Source organism: Hemitrygon akajei, chromosome 3, assembly GCF_048418815.1.
Source record: "Hemitrygon akajei chromosome 3, sHemAka1.3, whole genome shotgun sequence".
In the NCBI taxonomy this organism is placed as follows: Eukaryota; Metazoa; Chordata; class Chondrichthyes; order Myliobatiformes; family Dasyatidae; genus Hemitrygon; species Hemitrygon akajei.
This window is the reverse complement of record NC_133126.1, coordinates 122934474-122958016: the sequence shown is the minus strand read 5'-3', so window position 1 is coordinate 122958016 and position 23543 is coordinate 122934474. Positions and strand designations below refer to the sequence as shown.

Here is a 23543-nt window from a genome sequence, read left to right as displayed (position 1 = left end):
ACTCCACGCCCCAAACCCATCCAACCCTCTTACCCTATGCTCTCAAGCATCCCTCTTCCCCATGACCCTCTAACCCCCTCTCTTCCCCGACTACCCTCAACCTCCCTCTTCCCTTACGCTCCCCAACCTCACTCGCCCTATTTCCCCCAACCTCACAGCCCGCGCATGCGCGCGCACACGCGCCTCCGCCTTTATGAACATGGTCGCTCAGCCCGGTCCTCACCGGAAATCACATGACGTGCCGGAAGTGAGCACCAACAAGCATGGCGTCTGTGTGCTGTGCGGGAGCTGTTTCCCGGCTCCTGAGGGCGGGGAGTGCTCGGGGCAGCAGGTATGAGGGCGACCTGGGAAGGTCAGGATTTCACTGGAGTGCGGGTGGCAGAGATCCAGTGTAACCGAAGCAGAATCGGGTGGCGTTGTCCAAATTCCTGCGACCGATTTGCTGTCCCGATATCCTCACCGCACTCCTTCCCCACTCACTCTCCAATTTCCGGAGCCCACACCTTCTCTCCCCACGCCCCCCCCCCAAACGCATACGTAGCCCATACCCCCATCTCACACTTCCTCCAACCCGCTAAAGCCCGCACTCCTTGCAACCCATATCCACCTCCATCTGTCTGCTATACTTCCAGACCCTAGATCCCCAACCAGCCATTCAGTACCAACCTCCATCTTCTACCTTCTAGGCTGCTTTTCTCCCCCTTCCTCCTTTGCCCAGTGCCACCTGCTCCGCTTTACTTCAACCCCTTTCAATTCTGCATCTTTTTTTTGTCCCCATCGCAACATTTTGAAATGAAGAATCCAAGAGGTCACAGTTTCAAAAGGGACGCAAGAACAGGGAGGACTTTGGTGTTTCAGTTTAATTTGTTGTAATTGGTAGGTTAAAACAGCAGGGGAACCCTTTAATTGTTCATCTTTGTGATGCCATTCATCTAAATCGGGGTTGCCAACCTGGAGTCCATGGATCTCTTATTTATTGGTAGGGGTCCATGGCATTAAAAAAAAGGTTGGGAACCCCGATCTAGATTGTGGCTGACCCATCTCACCCTCATTGCCCTCTCCCTTAGATTCCCCTAAAATCCAGAAATCTGTTGACCTCTTTTATTGATTGAACTTGATGCCTGAGACCCATAGACATCCAGAGTAGAGAATTTAAAATATACACTTCCTCAATCGGAAGATCCTCCTTTCAAGTCCATGCTAAATGGCCCGCTCTTGATTCGAAGAATGTAATCCATGAGTCTACTTATCTGTTATGTGCAACAAAATTAGTGAATGACTTCATGCTTTTCCATATTATGCTACCTCTGACATTTCTTCCATACTTAATGTGATTATACCACAATTAGTGTTTTTTCATCCTACCTTCCCAACTAAACCAGTATTATCAGTCAACTTATTTGGTACCCCTGGTCAAGTCATTGACATAGATTGTGAACAGTTGAGCTTGAGCAGTGATCTGTGTTGTACTCCATGAATCCCAGCCCGTGAAACCAAGAACAATGTTTATTCACACTCTGATTTTGTCTGATAACTAATTCATAATCCATGTAATACTATAAAATGCTTACGATGACTCAGTTTGTAGAACTGCACTACCAACTTGGGTTCAAACCTGGACTCTGATGCTCTGTGCAGTTTTCTGTTTTCCACCCACATCCTAATGACATGCAGTTTGGTAGGTAAATTGTTCCTAGTGCATGTGGGAATGACAGGATTTGAGAGAAAAATATGATAATATAGGGAGAATAAAACTGGTTTAGTGTAGAATTGGGATTACCATGCTTGTCAGTATTGGCTGAAGGGTCCATTTCTTTGTAGTTTGACTATTGACCCCCAGATCTGCATTCTTTAACTTTATTAACCAACATCACATGTGGGACTTTTGAACTCCAAATGGATCACATCGACTGGTTCTCCTTTTTATCTATTCTGAGTCACATTATTAAGGAACTAAATATTGTTAACTATTTTTTGTTTCATAGTCCATTCTGACTCTAATGGTGTTCTAATATGGCATCCTTCTCTATAGATGGCAGTGTCTTCCCTTCCACTGAAGTTAGGCTACTGCATAATTAGTTCCATGCATTTTCCCTCATCTCTTTTTAAATATTAGGGCTACATTTGCTCTCCTTGAGGTTATAAAAACAGTTCCAGAATCTGGTATTTTGGTAGATCATAGCCAAAATGCTCACAGCAGCCACATCCTTTAAACTGTTGAGATATGGATCATTAAGTTATTGGGCTTATCTGTTTTTAGACTCACCAACTTTTGCATTCTTTTCTAATGCACATTCGTTTGATTTTCTGGCATTTTGGACAAGTATTTTTATTTAATTTTTATTCCTCTCTGCTTTCCTTATTCTCCTTTATAAAATCACTGTCTAGAAGAGATCCATGTTAGTTATTTCCCTTTTTTATATCTAACAGAGCTCTTGTAGTATTTAATACCATGTGTATTTTCCCTGTGAATTGCATATGTTCTACATTTCCTCTTGGCTTTTTGTACCTATTTTTTCCAGCAAATCATGTACATCATAACTTCCAATGCATTTTTCAAATCAACAAGATTCAATTCACTTAAAACCTTAGATTGAATTGCTCAAGCTCTGTGTAAAAATTTAATTGCTATGAACATGCTTCCTAATGGCTCTTTTGGGGTGATTGTCAATTTCTCATTGCACAAAATGAGATTCAAAATAGCTTTTTCCCTTCAATATTGACTCAGAAATATACTTTTGTGACATGTTTCATGAATTTGTTCCCCACCTTATTACCTCAATTTGACTTGTCCAATCTATGTAGTTTGATGTTTTCTGATTGTTTTACTACATCTGGTGTTCCTTTAACCTGATTTATATCATATTCTATATAACAAACATTATTGGCAACATATCCATAACTCTTTAGTATTCTCTGCCTTTCTCTTTGTAATTAATACCCTTTAACTTCTATTTGTGCCATTAAGAAAATAGGGGGAAAAAAAACAAGATCTTGCCCTGTAGAGTACAGCAGCAGGGAAGTCACTACAAGCTTTATGAAACAGTGGTTTGATAACAACTAGAATATTGTGTCTGGGAACTGTTCATTAGGAAAGATAAGCTCATACACAACAGAAAGAGGTCCTTTTAATGCAGCATGTCTATGCTACTTGCTGTACCTACCAACAGTAAATTTTATTTACCTACTTTAGGCTGTAGTCTTCTATGCTTTGTTGAGTCAGGTTCTTGTCTAGATGCTTTTTAAATGTCGTGAAAGTTTCTGCAATATACCTCTTCAAGCTATGCAATCCAGAATCCAACCAGCCTCTGTTTCTCCTCAACCCTCTAAGCTATCACTTTAAACCTCTTGCCTCACCCTCCCACCATGGAATCCATCTACCCTATCTCTCCCATTCATACTTTAAATAACTCTTTCAAGTCACCAGACTCCTCTCCTCAAGGGAAAACAGACCCATTCATCTCAATCTCTCCTTCTAGCTATAATGCTCCAATTCATGCAATATCCTGTTGAATTTGCTCCACCACAATCATATCTTTCCTGTTGTGTGGTGACTAGGACTGTACATAATATTTCATATGTGGCCTAACCACATTTTATGGGTCTGAAACATGACATTCAAGCTCTTATATTCCATGTCAGGAGCACCGATATGCCTTCTTCACTACCTTATTCACCTGCATTGTAAATTCCAGTGATCTTTCGGTGCATCCCAAAGTCTCTCTGCTCGTCAACAATTCATAGGGTTTATCACCTGTCTCAGCTTACCATAGAGGACCTTGTTAAAGACCCATTTAAAGTTATGTATACAACATCTACTACACTTCCTCATTAATATGCTTAGTTGCCTTCTCAAAGAACTCTATCAAATTTGAGTGACCGTATTTCCCATGAACAAAGCCATCCCGACTATCCTTAATCAACCCCAGTCTTTCCTGGTAAAGATCAGTACCTTAAATTTTTTTTCCAATAGTTTCTGTCCTACTGAAAAGTCTAACATGTAGTTTCCAGACATCCTTGCTGCCCTTTTTGATTAATAGAACAATATTTGCTAATCTCCAGTCATACAGTACTTTGCAGCTAATGAAAATACAAAAGTATCTGTTAAGGTCCCAGCAGTCTCCTCTTTTACCTCCCTTAGCAGCCTGGGATCCATTTCACCAGGCTTTGGAGACTTGCCCACCTTCATGTGTCCCAATACATCTAGCACTTCATCCTTCCTAATGCTAACGTGCTGCTGAACTTCACTGTTGTTTTCTCTAAGCTCTCATTGTACCATGACTTTCTCACCAAGTGCAGAGAGAAGTATTTATTTGGGACATCCCCTTATCCTTTGGCTTCACGCTCAGATTTCCCCTACAATCCCAAAGGGGCCTGGTCATTTTTGGATTACTCTTAAGAATACCTTGGGATTCACTAAATCCTGTCTGCAAATGTTATTTAATGACCTCTTTTTGCCCTGTTAATTTACTTTCTAACACCCTCAAGCTTCATAGTTAACACCATTTGCAGTTGCTTATACCACAATTTCAGGCCAAGACCCTTCTTTAGTGCTGGAAAGGCCCCAAAACATCTACTGTTTAGTCCCCCTGCCCAACTTGCAGAGTTCGTTCAGCATTTTGTGTATGTTGCCTATCTACTGGATGTTGTTTTACTCAGAATCAGCTGTTCTTAATTTATCAGGTTCTGCTTAAGTTATGAAAACCACTTTCCCCCCAGTGGAAGTCTCTAATTTGCAGACCATACTTATCACTCACCATAACAGCCTGAAACTTACAGAATTACAAATTCTATTCTATAAAATGCTCATCACTGACTCTGTAACAGCACTTGCAAGGCTGTTGGTCTATTTTCCTCCCTCTGTTGGGGGGGGGGGGTATGGCAGGGGGATTATAATATAACCCCACTAAAGAGATAGCCACTTCATTATTTATGTCTCTTTGGTAGAGCCGTCCAAGTCCTTCACTGATGTTTTCTGTAAGCAATCGTTCGATGCCTCAGAGGCTCCTTGTATTAAAATAAATGCACTTCTGTTTTATCTCGCACCCATCTACTCTTGGGAAAATAATTCCAATGTATTTGGGCTGGAGATCCTGGTGATGTTCTCTGCCAGTGGAAAAAATTGCAGGGAGATCTAACAGGTATTTTCAGGTCATGTAGCTAGAGCAAAACTTTGCATTGCAGAGGATCAAGAACTAGAGGATGTAGAATGAAGGTGACCAAACCCAACATAAGGAAAAATGTTTTGTTTACAGCAAGTGTTCAAGATCTGCAATTCACTGCCAGGGATTGTTGTGTAGGCAGATTCAGTTAAGTATTCAGAAGGGAGGTGGGTAAGTATCTGAACGGGAATTATTTACAGTGGAGTTAGTTCTATTGAACTGTTACTAGAACCCTTAAGACCTTCTAATGCTGTAAATTTTCTCAGAGCTGAATAAAGCTGTTTCTAAATCTCAGAGATAAATCTGATCAGGAATGAATCATAGAATCACTGAAAATGAAACTAAAGGCAATATTGGGCCAATAGTGTCCTTACTGTTTTAAACAAATCAAATCGGTTTCATTCAAATCCTTTTTTAGATATATGGTGAGTTTCTGTTTCTACTACCCTTTCAAGTGGTGTATCAGATCTCCACCTTCCTTAAGTGATTTCTTTACCCCACCCACCATGTCTTCTCTAATCCCTTTAACCAATTTAACTCTCCTCCAGATTACAAGTCCATAATTTAATACACTTCAGTCAAATCTATGGTCATTGTCTATCTCTGCGTTTGGGCCACTGATGAACTACTTACTCGGGCTCTGATTTCAGGTCCATTAACAAAGTGCTTCTTTGCATCCAGTTCCTCGTCCACAACTGCTGTTGACTTGAGTCAACGACTTTTCCATGGCCATAGCTGTTTAACTTTTCACTGTCTGGCATCGCTGAGCAGAGATGAGATTTATTTTTCCATCCATATCCACAGTCATCCAGTTCATATAATAATTCGTTTTCATTAGTGTGTCAGAGATTTGTAATTTGTTTGTGGGGTATAATAGTTGTGTGTATTTACATAATCTGGAGGCTCGCTGGTTTTAAATGGTTTCCATTAGTAAATATTGTCATGTTCGGTTACTCGTGTCAGTAAGTAACTGAGATTAGCCTGGCCATTCGTACCCTGTATGTCAATTTAATCTGGCAGCATTTCCCTCATTGCAGCACTTGGTGCCTCCAGTAATGCAGCCCTGACACAATGTGTGGTGAGCTTTATCAAATGCTGCGTTTCTCAATAGTTCTGATCTTTATCTTTCAGGTTAATTTTTTATACTGTGTCTAGACGTGGGTTTAGAAAAGCACCAAAGAAAAATGAACCTCGGAAAGTGGAAGCAGAGAAGACGGTTCAGAAAGATTTACCCTCGAACGTGAACCAGACGAGCAAAAGCAGCCTGACCCCAGTGCTGGAGGAGCCGTTCCTTTCGAAATCAGCATTGTCATTCAGGCGACTCATCAAACCCTTTGTGTTTACTGTAGGGGTAAGTTAACATCGCTTGAAGATAAATTCGTACTACTTCCGAAATAGTTGAGTTATACTGAGATATTCTTTCACGGGTACTGGCTGCCTCTCAGTTTTGTACGAGTTCCTCTGTATCAACAGGCCTTAAATTGACTGGAGATTCTGTCTTTCCAACTGTACTTATGTAGATTGTCACTTTACAAAAGTCACGATGAGGAACGCTGATTGGTTTAGGTTTTAGACATGGAGGTTGACTATTCCACACAATCAGGAAAGCTCACCAACGTCTCCTCTTTCTGAAGAGGCTGAAGAGAGCTGGACTATGTACACCTATACTCTCAACCTTCTGCAGATGTGCATTAGAGAGCATTCTCACAAGCTGCGTCACTGCATGGTACGGAAACTGCTCTGCAGCAGACAGGAAGTTTCTACGATGGGTAGTCAAAACTGCCCAATGCACCAGCAGCACCAGCCTACTCGCCATCAAGGACATACTGTGTACATAGAAAGATAGCGGAAAAGGGCCAGTACGCCATGGAGGATCCCATCCTTCATGGACTGTTTCTCCCACTCCCATCAGGGAGGAGGCTACCTAGCATCTGCACCAGGTCCACCAGACTAAGACACAGTTACTTCCCTCAAGCAGTAAGGCTGATCAACACCTCCACCCACATCCCCACACATCTCTACAGGTTTCCTCTGCCATCCGAAGGTAGAGCGTTCCTATGAAATGGTTCGTAAGCCGAAATGTGGTAAAGTGAAAAAGCAATTACCATTTATTAATATGGGAAAAATCTGTGAGTGTTCCTAAACCCAAAAAAATAACCTACCAAATCATGCCAAATAACACAAAACCTAAATTAACAGTAACATATAGTAAAAGCAGGAATGATATGATAAATACATAGCCTATATAAAGTAGAAATACTTTTCTGCAATCATTGCAGCACTGTCCACAGTAGCAAAAATCTCACACGAGTGCTCTCGGCAGGAACACTCGGCGCAAGCACTCTCAGCAGAAGCACTCTTTGCAGTAACCCTTAAGCTATGAAGCTGCCAAATCGTACCAAATAACACATAAAAATACACAGCCTATATAAAGTAGAAATATGTCTGTACAGTGTAGTATTATTTACCAGAATCAGGAAGACAGCGAGCACACTGATGATGGTGTGTTAGGCTGAGTTGTCGGAGGTTGGGGTGGTGGGACACTGGGGTGTCATCTCATTGTCAGCTGTTTCCATCAGGGCAGGCAGGTCACCTTCTTCTATGTCTGCCTGCCTTGATGTCAAAGGTCGAGGTTCATCGTCTGCTGTGGCTGATGTGGAAGGCTTGAAAAACGACAGTATGCTTGACTGCTTAGCCTCGCGCATTTTTCTATCATACAGTTCTTTGTAAGCATTCAAACCATCCTGCAAATATGCCCTAAACCTACATACCCTTTCAAAATTAAAGTCGTACTTCTCTGCAATCATTACAGCATTGTCAATCGTAGTGAAAATCTAACGCAGTTGCTTCACGTTCAGTTCCTGGATGACTTCATTTTCAGTCCGTTCCGGACTCTGTTCAGTTTTAATTGTTATCCTTTCCTCTTCCAATTGCATCAGCTCTTCATCTATCAGTTCTTGGTCATGGGATGCCAAAACCTCTTCAACATCATCTTCATCAACTCCTACAAGCCAAACTCACTTTGTCCTTACTTTGTTCACCACAATCGAAAAAATTAATTATGTCTAGTTTTACGCTAACTGTAACACCCTTATGAGTTCTTTTAGGCTTTTCCAATACCTTAGAACTCATCATGCTAACGGATGCACAAAATAAATCGACATAAAGCACAGATGTTCACAGGCACGTATTTAAGCAATGCCGGCTAGAATGCAGTTCCGGGAGAAGAGCTTGGCTGCTCGGGGAGCGCTGCCTTTTTCTGTAACAGTGTAAACACCTTCTGTTAGCGAAAACAGGTAACTAATGTAGGTCTTTTGTAACAGTGAGGTGTCGTAAAGCGAATGTTCAAAAATGGGGCACACCTGTACTTTTATCATTTCTTATCAGCCGCCTTATGTACGGGCACTTCTGTGCCTAGTATAACTTTATGGACGTACAATCAATTTATGTATAAAACCTATCTTGTGCAATTATATATATTTTTTGTTACTGTGTTCTTTATCTTACTGTGGTTTTTTGTGTGTGCTGCATTGTATCCAGAGTAACAATTAGTTTTTTTTTCTCCTTTACACTTGTGTACTGGAAATGACATTAAACAATCGTGAATCATCAGGATTGTTAATCAGGCAATGAACCCAGTGAATTGGCTATCAAATTTTGTTTGCCACATCAACACTATGTCCTTGATTTCAATTTCTCATTGTCTTTTATTTTCTGTTCCACAATTCTGTTGCCTCTTTTATCATTTGTAATCTGGTATGGTGCATTCCATGTTCTCATTATTTTTAGCTGCAATTTTATTCTCATACATTTGTTATTTATGTATTTCATTACAGAATGAGATAATTTATCTTTTCAGATCCGTGCTAACTCCCAGCAGAACAGAGTCCCAGTCTCTTCCACTGATCACCCCATTATACCCTCATAGCCCTATCATATAGCCATCAATTCTTCTTTGGTTCTTTTACATGTTACCTACATTAAGGAATAAATCACAATAGTTAATTAACCTATCACAATGTTTGGGAAGTATGAGGATACTAGAGCACTCAGAGGGAACCCAGTGCAAACTCCACATAGATTTCACTTAAATTCTTTTTCATCTAAATTACTGTTTCCTTAAATAATAGAGTAATATTTGCTACCCTACAATCTGCGAGAACCATTTCGCATCTGTGGAGTTTTGAAAGATGGTAATCAAATCATGTGCTATCATCAGCCATTTCTTCCAAAATTCTGCAATGTAGATCCAGTCCTCAGGATTTATCATTTTGTGGACAGTATTTCTATTATTTCCCTGGAAGTACCTTCTCCATTTTGCATAGCTACTAGCCAGAAGAGTCCCAGGAATCAGTGGGGAGTCAGTCTTTGTATATTCATGGACCTTTCCTTCTGTCTTCATGGTAATCTCTTCTCATTTAAAAGTTGAGAATACAGTGCTTATTTTGGAAGTCATTGTGAATGAGATGATTTGCCTAATATATCCAATTGTGTAACTGCAAAGTTGTGAGAATAAGACTAGAAAAAAAGTATTCGGGCAATTACACATCTTAATTTGATATTGGTTTGTACTGAGGCAGACTGTTATTGATGCCTTAGTTAGCATAGTGGTTTGCATGCCCTTATGGAGATGTGTTTCTATCGGCAGCCAAACATGAAGACTTTTGGTTGGGTTGAGTTGTTCTCTGATCTTGCCAATCCATTTGCAAATGTTTCATCACCGTATGAGGAGACATCATTGGTGCCTTGTTCAATTGTGGTGTGTCCTCTGAATGCTTGGCTTTATATACTTATTAATCAGTTGATTGGTTATTATGGGGACAATTGTCACTTAGGGAGGGGTCTCATCGCTGATTGGTTGCATGGTGAACTCTGTGCAATGTCTGGAATTTTGTCTGCATTGGCTTATAATTGGGAATGAGGCCTTCATGACTGTTAATAGAATTGTTTGTGGAAAGCCATGCTTCTAGGAATTCTCTGGCATGATGCATGCTTGCTTGTTCCATGACTTTCACTGATGCCCAGTCGAATTAACAGCCAGTTGATGTTCATGGATCCTTCTGGATAGCTTTTTCCCCAGTTTGGCTAATGTGATATTTGCTGCAGTCCTTGCATTGGATTTTGTAGACCACATTGGTCTTGTCCAATAGCTTGGTGTGCTCTTTTGTGTGCAGAGTACTCTCCTCAATGTTTATGCACGACCGAAATTCTATGCTCTTGGAGCAGTTGGACTGTCATTTTCAAGATGTGTATGGAAGGACAATTCTTGGTTGGTGCATTGTCATCCTTGTAGTAATGATTGTATAAAGTTAGGAGACATGAAGTTATCAGTGACAAGACCCCCTCCCTATGTCACAATTGAGTTTTTGTAATGATGACTGACTGATAAGTATATAAAAGCCAAACATTCAGAGGACATACCAGAATTGAACAACACACTGAAGATGTCTCCTCATACAGCAATGAAAAATTTGCAAATGGATTGCCAAGATCAGAGATCAATTCAACCCAGCCATCAACCACCGAAGCTATACATTTTCTGAGTTGTTTCCATGAAGACTTTTTTTATCTTGAATCTCTATGGTCTGCCAGTTGAGCAATTTAGTCATCTCATTTGCTAGCTATTTCTCAAATGTCTGTTGACCTCCCATTTGGAAACATTGGTCAGTTCTGTCCAAATAGCCAAACAGTTAATGAATTCTGAATTGTAGCTACTCTGTTTTAAATAAATTTTCTCCCCCCTCTTTTATACCCCTTGCGTTTTTGTTCAAAATTTTGAATTTGTTTTTGCTGGCCATTGAATTGCTGTCAGTGCAGACCTTGCTGATCTTTTACATTTACAAAGGTCGGCAGCACTGTTGATTGATAGAAGGTTGGTTAGAAGGCAGAAAACAAAGTTCAAAGTAAATTTTAATATCAAAGTACATGTACGTCTCCATATACAACTCTGAGCTTCATTTACTTGTGGGCATACTCAACAAATCTACAGTGTAGTAACTATAACAGAATCAACGAAAGACTGCCCAACGAGGGTGTTCAACCAGAGTGCAGACGACAGCGAACTGTGCAACTGCAAATATAAATAATTAATAAATAATGAGAACACGAGACAAAGAGTCCTTGAATGTGAGTCCTTTGGATTTCAGTGATGGAGCAAGTGAAGTCGAGTGAAGTTATCCCCTTTTGTTCAGGAGCCTGATGATTGAGGCTGGTGGTGCGAGTCCTGAAGCCCTTGTACATTCTTCCTGATGGCAACAGTGAGAAGAGAACGTGTCCTGGGTGGTGGGGATCCTTGATGAATGCTGCGTTACTACGACAATGTTTCATGTAGATGTGCTCAGTGGTTAGGAGGGCTTTACCCATGATGGTCTGGACCAGATCCACTACTTTTTATAGGATTTTCCGTTCAAGGGCATTGGTGTTTCCATACCAGGTTGTGATGCAACCAGTCAATGTACTCTCCAATACATGTCTAAGGTTCTGAGAATTCCTATATTGGTGTTCCCTAAGGGCCAGTGGAGGGAACACTGCTTTTTTGAAATTTATTATTACCCTGGATTTGGGTATGCAGGTTTAAGGTTACTGATTTGTAGATGTATTGAGCACCGTTGTTTGGCTTTGCTAGGCTACTGCTGTGTACATGACTGCAAGAAACTGCGGAGAGTTGTGGGCTTATCTTAGCACATCATGGAAACCATCCTTTCCTCTAAAGACTCTTTCTTGCTACCTTGGTAAAGTAGCCAACATAATCAAAGACCACACCACCCCAGATATTCTCTCTTCTCTCCTATTCCATTGCACAGAAGATATTAAAACCTGAAAGCACCTACCACCAGGCTTGGGGACAATTTCTGCCCCAGAGTTATGAGTACTGAATTGTTCCTTAATGCAAAGTGGGACTCTTGACTCCACAGTCTACCTTATGATCTTGCACTTTATTGGTCAACCTGCACTGGACTTTCTCTGCAGTTGTTGCACTTTATTCTGCAGTTTGTTATTCATTTACCACAATGCACTGTAATGATATGATCTGTATGAACAGTTTGCAATACAAGCTTTTCAGTGTATCCTGGTGCATGTGACTATGATAAACCAATTGAAATTACAGTTCAAAGTACCGTCATTTTCAAAGATTATGCAGACATGCACGGACCGACCCTCCTTCCCCCCGGTCTGTAGATTCTGTAGAGATTTGCAAGTCTGTTATTTCTTCCTCTTGACTAGTTTCATGTACATGAATCTTTGTCTTCCACATGGTGGGTTGCCCAGTGGTAATATAATTTCATGGAGGTTGTAAACATTACACCAAATAGTAGTCAAGACTTAATTGTGAGTAATGCGATATACAAGACTCTATTTTCAGGCAGAAACTGAGCACTAGTTTATGTAGTTCACAGGGACCACATTCGGCGTGGCAGCCATTTGGCAGTATGAAGCACTGAAATCCAGAGTTCAAAGTTACTTCAATGACCTGCGATTGGATTGGTTAGAAAAACATCAACCACCTAAAGCCGGAGACATCAGGAAGCAGGTAAATGATTCTTGAAATGTTTACTGCATGCAGTCTTATTTTGTTTTCAGTTTCTTTCAAATTATAAGATACTAATTAGTGTTATTTCCTGAATACAGTTCCTATAAAATGTAGCCTCCCCTGCCCCCACCCTTTGGAAGTTTTCATGTTTTATTGTTTTACAACACTGAATCACAAAAAAGATTCTTTTGTATCAAAGTGAAAACAGGTCTCGACAAAATGATCTAAATTAATTACAAATATAAAACACAATAATTAATTGCACAAGTATTCACCTTCTTCAAATCAAAATTTAGTAGATGTACCTTTGGCAGCAATTACAGCCTTGAGTCTGTGTGGATAGGTCTCTATCAGCTTTGCACATCTGGGCACTGCAATTTTTTCCCCATTCTTCTTTATAAAACTGCTCAAACTCTGGCAGATTGAATGGGGATTGTGAATGAATAGCCCTTCTTAATTCCAGCCACAAATTCTCAATTGGATTGAGGTCTGGGCTCTGACTTGGTCACTCCAGGACACTAACTTTGTTTTTGAGCCATTCTTGTTTAACTTTAGGTTTATGCTTGAGGTCATTGTCTTGCTGGAAAACAAATCTCCCAAGTTACAGTTCTCTTGAAGACTGCATCAGGTTTTCTTTGAGGATTTCCCTGTATTTTGCTGCATTTATTTTACCCTCTACCTTCACAAGCCTCTAGGGCCTGCTGCAGTGAAGCATCCCCACAGCATGATGCAGCCACCACCATGCTTCACGGTAGTGATGGAGTGATTTTGATGATGTACGGTGTTTGGCTTATGCCAAAAATAGCATTTAGTCCAAAGACCAAAAAGCTCAATTTTAGTTTCATCAGACCATCGAACCTCTTTCTTCCAGCTGACTTCAGACTCTCACATGCCTTCTGGCAATCTCTAGCGGAGATTTCATGTGAGCTTTTTTTTAAAAAACGCAGTCCCTCTCATCTCAGCCACTGAAGCTTGTAATTGCTCCAGAGCTGTTATGGGTCTTTGGTGGCCTCCCTCACTAGTTCCCTTCTTGCACAGTCACTTAATTTTTGAGGATAGCCTGCTGTAGGCAGGTTTACAGATTTGTCGAACTGCCAGGAAAGCCACTTGGTTTATGAATTGTTAGAGGTGAAGTTCTATTAGCAATGTTCATGTCCCATGAATTTAAGCAAAAATGGTAACAACTACTTTTTTGTTACACCTAATGTTCTAAGGTACTTCTTAGCAAAATTATCAAGCAAATCTGGTGATAGGCCATATGAAGAGATTTTGGGGAAAATTGAAGTCCAATCTTAGAAGCATCTTAAACAAAGAAAAGGTTATGGATAGATTTACAGAAGAAATGCTAGAAGTTGGGTCCTTAGTACTGATGGAACAGTCATCCATCATGAACATTACAGCAGGAGAAAGCCTTCTGTCTCCCCAAGTTTGTTCTTCCGTTTAACCACCTCAGTTCCATTTTCCTGCCCCAATATCATTGACCCATGATTACCTAGATGCTAAAACATTGTCAATCTCATCTTTGACTGAACTCAATGACCAAGTATCTACAGTTTTGTGAGTTAGACAGAGGTGCACAACTCACTAAGTAACCTCAGTCATAAATATCCAACCTGTTTTCCTGAGATTGACTTAAGAGTCTAGAACTACAGGGCCCAAAGGGTCTAATATATTAGTGTCATGTCTGCCATCCTTCAGACACCTCTGTTTTAAACTCCAGAGTTTTTCTGCTTCATGGCATGTGCTTTTCCAAATTAACTGCCTATACTAATTCAATGAACCTGCATATAGACGTTGACTTTTATATGCAAAGTTTTCTGAACAATTATTCAAAAAATTATTTAGTTGGGAAAAAAATCTTCATTTAACTATACTTCATACCAAAGTGAGTAACTTGCCATTTTCTTACATTACTACTCCATTGGCACCTTCTTGTCCAGTGGTACCTAATTAGCCCCATATGGTCAACAAACTTTGATATAATATGTTTAAACTCATCACTTAAATCATTAGTAATGTTTCTAAATAACGGATATCAAAATACTGATCCTTCCAGTATGTCACTAATTACAGTCGACACAGTTGAAAATGTTCCCTTAATTATACATTGTTTCTGTCTGGCCATCAGTGTGTGATAAAATGCTGCTCCGAACCCCACAAGCTCTTGTCTCATTTACCAACTTCGGTCAAATGTTTTTATTGAAAATCCAAAATCACAGAGTAGTACAGCTTGGAAACAGGTCCTTTGGTTCAACTGCCAACCAAGGTTCCCGGCTACGCTGGTCCCATTTGCTTGCATTTTATCAGCATCCTTCTCTAAACCTTTCCTATTCATGTACTTATCCAAATGTCTTTTAAATTACACCTAACTAATTTCTCTGATAGCTTGTTCCATATTTGCACCAGTGTCTGTATGACAAAGTTGTCCCTTAGGTTCTTTTAAATCTTTCACCTCTCACCTTAAGTCCATGTCCCCTAGTTTTAGTTCCCTTTCCTCAGGTTAAAGACTGTGGGTGTTCACACTATCTGTCTCCCTAATGATTTTATACAAGTATATAGTCACCCCTCTTTCTGCTATGGTTTAAGGAATAAAGTTCTAGCTTGTTCATCCTCTCCCTATAACTCAGGCACTTGTGTCTTGGCAACCTTCTGATAAACTCTCGTAAATCTGAGCGAACTACATTGTATCATTCCAATCAGCCAATCCACTTCCTCTCAAGTCTCTTCGTTTGCAAGTGTAGATGCCGGTACAAGATGAGGGATCAAGATTTTTTTCTAATCTTAATAGTTCTCCAGCAAGTATTCTTTAGATTCATTATTCTTATTAACTTGTTAATTCCCAGCTGGAATGCTTTTCTGCTATTTGCAATAAGACATGTAAGATATGTGTAATATCTCAGCAATTTTATTATCCTCAACACATTATTTCCTGTTTCAGTACACACCTACCATTCATGTTATGTTTACTATTTGCTGGTTTAGTTTCCAACTTGTCAATTTTCATATTGGATGATTTATTTTTTATCACTGTTTTTATCATCCATTATTTTTAAATTACCCTGAATCCTTGGTTTTCCTGCTTGACACCACTCTACAAGCATCCTCGAATCTAATGTTACCCTTAACTTTTTAATAAGTCACCAATAACAAACTTTTCCTGTGGAAAGTTTGTCTCAATGGAAAGCAACTTTAAGAATTTTCAAGTACTACTTCAGATTTTTTAGAGGGATACAGCACAATAACAAGCCTGTGCCACCCCATTACACCCAGGTGACCAATTAACGTACCAACCTGTACGTCTTTGGAATGTGCAGGGAAACCGGAGCACCTGAAGAAAACATATGCAGTCACGGCGGGGGTACAAACTCTTTCTGTTCAGCGTCAAGAATTGAATCCGAGTTGCTGATAGCATTACAGTAACCACAGTGCTACCATGCTGCCCCTTTGTGTTGCATCTCTCATTTATTAAACACCTTTTCATCTTGGCCATTATTTACTTCCTATGTATGTAAATGACTATTTAAAATTGAGAGACTTGTCAAGAGTATACGAATATCATTATCAATCAAAAGATGACTACTTTCATATTGCAATCTTTCACTATGATAATGTTAATTAATCCTGAATTATTATACAAGAAGGGGTCTAAAATAGCCAACTCACAGGTTAGTGGCTCGAAATGTTGAATGTGTTCTATACATGTATTCTACTGGTCTGATTTGTCTAGATATGAAAATTAATTCAGATTCAGATTCAGTTTATTGTCATTTGGAAACCACAAATGCAATGCAGTTAAAAAATGAGACAACATTCCTCCAGAATGATATCACAAAAGCACATTACAAAACAGACTACACCAGAAAATCCACATAACGTTTGGCAATCCCCAATCCAGAGTCTAGAGAGGCTGCTGTGTATTAATATCACGCTACCATCTTAGCGCGTTCCCCGGAAAGGAGCTCCAAATCCACCAGACAAACAAGACCAAAAACTAAAGCTACAAGACCTGCACAAAACCATATAGTTACAACAGTGCAAACAATAGCATAATTGATTAAAAAAAAACAGACTATGGGCACAGTAAAAATAGTCCAAAGATGTTAAAGGACTATAAGTTCAAAAGAAATCACCACACAGTTCCCACAAGTCCCCAGGGTCCTGACAGACTCGCCATCCCACGCCAGCGGCAGAAGGGAATACCCCCGCTGTGGACTTCCATAGTGCCGCCCGACTCAACTTCGCAGAAGCAGCACACAATGAAAGCTCCGTCGAACCCAGTCTCGCAGACACAGCACAGACCGAAAGCGACCTGACCGTAGCGGACTCCGAATCCGTCGAACCTCTGAGCCGACGACCATCCCCTCCGGCACAGTTTCTCCGAGCACCATCCTCTGCCGAGCGTATTAAGACAGCCCCGCCAACGGCCAGGACAGGGCTGGCTCATTGGATTTAAACTAATCCCATCTGTCTGCATGTGCCCTATATTCCTCAGTTCTATGCCAGTTCATATGCCACTCTAAATACTACTACTGCTTTCACCACTTCCCTGACAACACATTCCAAAAACCTACCATGTGTTATCTCTTTCAAACTGCCCACCCATCTTAAAACTATGACTTCTAGTGTTTAACATTTCTACCATGCAAAAAAATACTGACAGTCTACTCTGTCTATGCTTCTGTCAGGTTTGTCCTCACCTTCCATTGCTTCAGAGAAAGCATTTGAAGCTTTTCCAACTTCTCCTGAAAGCTAATATCCTTTGACAAAGACAAGCATGTACTATATTTACCACATTACTATTATTATTTTTTTGGTTGATGCCTGCTCCTTTGTACGAAAGATGTAAACTGTGGCCACCACTGTTATGTCTTGTTTTTTTACCCCGCCTAACCTGATTCTTTCTGAACCTCACAACTGACTACTGTCATTTTATCATCCTTTAATTTCAGCTCTTCACCTCAGCCTATCGAGTTTCTCTGCCTTTTCAAAATGTCTTGAACCTTGGGCACAGTGTAAACCCACTCGCATCCATGAAACCCCTTTTTAATTTATTGAGATAGCAGCATGGAAGAGGCCCTTCCAACCCTTTGAGCCATGTCGCCCAGCAATCCCGATTTGATCCTAGCCTAACCACAGGACAATTTTACAATTACCAATTAACTTACCAACCGGTACGTCTTTGAACTGTAGGAGGAAACCAGAACACCTGGAGGCAACTTGCTCGGTCACGGGGAGGTATGCATATTCCTTCCAGGCAGTGGCAGGAATTGAATCTGGGTTTCCTGTATTATAAAATGATGTGCGAACCGCTACACAACTGTGCTGCCCCCATTTTATGTTATCTGTATTTTCTCCACTGAGGGAAGAAAACTTCTTAACCATTTATTGCCTTTTACCATTTTTACCTGTTTGGACTTTTTTTTTGGCTGAAGCATTATTTTTAAATTGTCTCTTCTGATGTAATGTGCTTATCACTGACCTGCACATAACAACTAATTGCATTTTGAACTACCAGGGATATATGATCAAAATTTGCAAATACCAAAATTGGAGATATGATTGATTCTCTTAATGTGAAAGGGAATTACAGAGGGACATGGGGCAAAGTCAGATGGAATGCAATGTAGCTAACATATTTTGGAAATGAAAATGGGAATAATTATATTCCAACATAACAATGCTGTCAAATGTGAGTCATTATTTTAGTGGCTTATTTCATTAGAGATTTCACATTTAGAAGTGAAGATATAAATAGATCACTGTGATGCTACAGCACAGCAGTATTAGATGTAATGAAATCAGAAAAACTCGAAGTCAGGCAGCATCTATGGAAAGAGAAACAGTTAACAAATATGCTTAATCAGAACTCACTGATCCCTTAACTATTGATCATTCCACAGATGCTGCTTGAACTGCTGAGTGTTTCCAGCTTTTCTGTTTTCATTCCAGATTTCTAGTATTTGCAGACTCTGATTTTTTTTTTTGGAGTGACGGATGTAAGCCAGTAGTGTGTTCTGTAGGCTTTTAGCTGGAGGAGGGTGATAAAGAGTAGAGTGATTTGTTTACAAAATATTTAACATGATTTTAAAAAACCTCAGGAATTAAAGAAAATATTGTTGAGGAAAATAAAATGTTTCTAGAATTAACTTGTATTTTCTTTGGATTTATGCTCGTAGTTATTTATGTATAAAGTAAATAAGGATGTTCCTGTATTAAAAGAATGTCAGAGTATGTACAATATGTTTTAATGAGACAGTTATAGGAAAAGGATGTGAGCTTTGATAGAAGCGGTAGTTAAAGGTGGAAAGAGCTTTGGAAGATTTGTGTCTAATGGGATAAAGTTTGATGAAAGAATTATGGTCAGTGAGCTCTGGGATACATATATTGTGGATTTTGATTTGAAGACTTAGTTTGTAAGTTGTATGGCCTTTGAGAAAAGTTGCAATAGTGGTGGTGAGCCTTGGAGAAGTTGAGTTGCTAGTAAAGTTGAGCAGGTTAGAGTATTGCAGAATGAGAACTTTGAGGAAGTTGGTGCACAGCAAGAGTAAACACTTGGAGGTTGTTTGCTACAAAAATCTCTGAGTGTGGGCAAAGGGATTTGAAGAATGAGTTTGGGTGTAAGATAAACAAGCTTTTCCAGGTGAATATGCTATTAGAGGGATGGGAATAATGAATTTTGTATGCTCATTTATTTCAGAAGCAATTCTTGCTGTGTTTCAGGTGAACCGGTGGTGGAACAGTCTTACCGAGGGACAACGGGCTGTCACAGGTTTGTGTTAAATGCAGTGGACACACATGGGAAGGCTGAGAGAGTATTGAATATTGAGAAGGTAGTTTTTCTATCACAGGACAGCTGTCCACTTTAGCCACTTGAATAAAGATGCCGAAACATGCTTCAAATGTTTTCCTTCCTCTGTATAAGTTGAAAAGCTTGAACATATAGGCATTAAGAAGAAGGATGTGGTGGAGCTTTTGGAGAGCATCAAGTTGGATAAGTCACTGGGACTGGACGAGATATGGCCCAGGCTCCTGTGGGAGGCGAGGGAACAGATTACTGAGCCTCTGGCGATGATCTCTGCATCGTCAGTGGCGATGGGAGAGGTTCCGGAGGACTGGAGGGTTCCAGATGCTGTTCCCTTATTCCAAAAAGGGAGTAGGGATAGCCCAGGAAATTATAGATCAGTGAGTCTTACTTCAGTGGTCAGTAAATTGATGGAGAAGATCCTGAGAGGCAGGATTTATGAACATTTAGAGAGGCATAATATGATTAGGAATAGTCAGCATGGCTTTGTCAAAAGCAGGTAGTGCCGTACGAGCCTGATAGAATTTTTTGAGGATGTGATTAAACACATTGAAGGTTGAGCAGTAGATGTAGTGTATATGGATTTCAGCAAGGCATTTAATAAGGTACTCCAAACAAGGCTTATTGAGAAAGTAAGTATTGGCATGGGATCCAAGGGGACATTGCTTTGTGGATCCAGAATTGGCTTGCCCACAGAAGGTAAAGGGTGGTTGTAGATGGGTCATATTCTGCATTGACCAGTGGTATGCCTCAAGGAACTGTTCTGGGACCTCTTCTCTTCGTGATTTTTATAAATGACCTGGATGAGGAAGTGAAGGGATGGGTTAGTAAATTTGCTGATGACACATAAGTTGGGGTTGTTGTGGATAGTGTGGAGGACTGTCAGAGGTTACAGTGGGACATCGATAAAATGCAAAACTGAACTAAGTGGCAGATGGACTTCAACCCAGATAGGTGTGAGATGGTTGATTTTGGTAGGTCAAATATGATGGCAGAATATAGCATTAATGGTAAGACTCTTGGCAGTGTAAAGGATCAGAGGGATCTTGGGGTCCGAGTCCATAGAACACTCAAAGCTGCTGAGCAGGTTGACTCTGTGGTTAAGAAGGCGTACGGTGCATTGGCCTTCATCAATTGTGGAATTGAATTTAGGAGCTGAGAAGTAATGTTACAGCTATATAGGACCCTGGTCAGACCCCACTTGGAATACTGTGCTCAGTTCTGGTCACCTCACTACAGGAAGATTGTGGAAACTAGAAAGGGTGCAGAGGAGATTTACAAGGATGTTGTCTGGATTGGGGAGCATGCCTTATGAGAATAAGTGGCGGAGGATGAGAGGTGACCTGATGGAGGTGTACAAAATGATGAGAAGCGTTGATTGTGTGGATAGTCATAGCCTTTTTCCCAGGGTGGAAATGGCTGACACGAGAGGGCACAGTTTTAAGGTGCTTAGAAGTAGGTTAAGAGGGAACGTCGAGTAAGTTTTTTACGCAGAGTGGTGAGGGCGTGGAATGGGCTGCCGGCAACTGTGGTGGAGGCGGATACAATAGGGTCTTCTAAGAGGCTCCTGGATAGGTACATGGAGCTCAGAAAAATAGAAGGGTATGGGTAACCCTAGGTAATTTCTAAAGTAAGTACATGTTCGGCACTGCTTTGTGGGCCGAGGGGTCTGCATCGTGCTGTAGGTTTTCTATGTTTCAATATATCATACAGCAGTACCATTTTGAGATTTTTTTTCTAATTTGTCTAGAATTCCATTCAAGGTAAGATTGCTCTAAAAAGATGTTCCTAACTGGCAATTTTTTTTAGTGATTCCTCCCCTTTTCAGGTTAGTCTGTAATCCTGCCAATTTACATAGAAACCTAGAATCAAAGAACCCTACAGCACATTACAGGCCCTTCGGCCCACAATATTGTGCCGACCATGTAACCTACTCTAAAAACTGCTTAGAATTTCCCTACTGCATAGCCCTCTATTTTCCTAAGCTCCATGTATCTAAGAGTCTCTTAAAAAACCCTATAGCATCCGCCTCTACCACTGTTGCTGGCAGTGTATTCCATGCACCCACCACTCTCTGTGTGGAAAATTTGCCTCTAACATCCCCTTTGTACCTACTTCCAAGCACCTTAAAACTATGACCCTGAGTCATTTCAACCCTGGGGAAAAAGCCTCTGACTATCCATGTGATCAATGCCTCTCATCATCTTATACACCTCTATCAGGTCACCTCTCATCCTCCATTGTTCCAGGGAAAAAAGGCCAAGTTCACTCACCTATTCTCTTAAGGCATGCTCTCCAATTCAGGCAACATCCTTGTAAATCTCCTCTGTACTGTCTTTTTGCAATATGATGAGATTTGGTTGTTGTAGTGAGGTGACTGAAAGCTTTGTGTCAATGCTACCACGAGATGGCGCTGTATGACTGTAAACGGCAGATGTATCTCAATAGGCCTGAATTCATCCTATGAAGCTCCAATTTTGGACTTCTGTGCATGAGCATGAGAAGTATTAGAATATCTGTTCCTTCATTCTTTGGAGCAGGGAGAGGGTCCAACAACATTGCAATTCTTGCTGTGATTCCCAGCCATTATTTTGGAGAGTTTGTACTGAGATCTTGTGACAGGTAGGATTGAAATCTTAATTGTTTTAAGTAGGAATTATAGAAATGAACATTGGAAGGCAAGGGGGATTTTAAGTAAAGATTATTAGGAATTGGGGCCAATGCCCCTTGAATTGTGCCATTTGAGACCTTGTTGCTCGACTTGAACATGCAGAGAAGCAATGAACTCAGTCATAATTCTGGGATCCTGGACCATGGGAAATATTTGGGGATAATTTTAATTTGGGTGATATTTTATCTTGTCGGGTGACATTTCGGACATCTTTCATCGTGCCATAAAGTTGCACAACCCCCTTGGCCTACCATGTCCATGCCAACCTTTTGGCTCAACTACACTTATCCCATTTCCCTATGCCTTGCTTATTTAAGTACCTGTGTAAATGCCTCTTAAACATAGTAATTATCTGATCCACCACTTCACTGGGCAGAATATTGCAAATATCAACCACTCTCTGTGTAGGAAAAATACCTCATGACTCCTTTAAAACTCCTACTACCTATCTCTAACCTTAAACCTATGCTTTCTTGTTTTTGATACCCCTACCATGGGGAAAAAGATTCTAGATATCAACCGTATCTATACTCCTCATAATTTCATTTAATTATCAGCCTCCCTATGCAAGAAAAGACATAAAGGGGATGTCAGAAGAGCTAAAAGAAGACGAGGTTGTTCTGACAGATGAGGTGACAGGTTTCTACAAATATATTAAAAGCAAAAGGATGGCAAGGATCAAAATTGGTGCACTTGCAGATCAGCATGATCATGTATGCATGGAGCCTAAAGAGATGCGGGAGATCTTAAACAGATTTTTTGCATCTGTATTTACTTGGAAGACTGATAAAGAATCTAGAACTGAGGCAAAGTAGTACTGAGGTCCAGATTACACAAGAGGAAGAGCTTTCTGTTAAGGCAGATTATGGATGAGTCCCCAGGGCCTGACAAGGTGCCCCCTTGGACCTTGTGAGAGGTAGTACAGAAACTGCAGGGGCCCTGATAGAGGTACTTAGAACATCTTTGACCATGGGTGAAGTGCCGGAGGAATGGAGAATAACTAATGTTCTGTTGTTCATGAAAGGGTCCAAGAATAAGCTGGGAAATTATCTTCAGGTGAGTCTGACATGTATAGTGGGTAAATTATTGGAAGGTATTCTAGAGGACAGGATATGTAAATATTTGGATAGATAGGGTTTCATTAGAGATAATCAGATGGCTTTGTGCATGATGGGGTGTGTCTTTCTATAAAGTTACCAGGAAAGTTGAGTGAAGGAAGGGCAATGGACATTGTTTACATGGACTTTAGCAAGGCCTTTAACAAAGTCTCGCATGGGTTGCTGGTCCAGAAGGTTCCGTCACTTCGCATTCAGGATGAAGTAGTAAATTGGATTTAGCATTGATTTTGCAGGAGAAGCTGGAGAGTGGTAGTGGGTG

General features: G+C 40.5%; 1 protein-coding gene across 1 annotated transcript in view; it reads left to right on the top strand.

Annotated features, from left to right (window-relative positions):
• The first annotated feature begins 220 nt into the window (after window positions 1–220).
• parlb (presenilin associated, rhomboid-like b) overlaps window positions 221–23543 on the top strand; it is a 38517-nt gene continuing 15194 nt past the window's right edge. The window contains exons 1-4 of the mRNA XM_073040748.1: window positions 221–331; window positions 6294–6513; window positions 12553–12693; window positions 19414–19462. Of these exons, the coding sequence (XP_072896849.1) occupies window positions 264–331; window positions 6294–6513; window positions 12553–12693; window positions 19414–19462 (478 nt within the window). The 5' untranslated portion in view covers window positions 221–263. The remainder of the gene's footprint in view (window positions 332–6293; window positions 6514–12552; window positions 12694–19413; window positions 19463–23543) is intronic.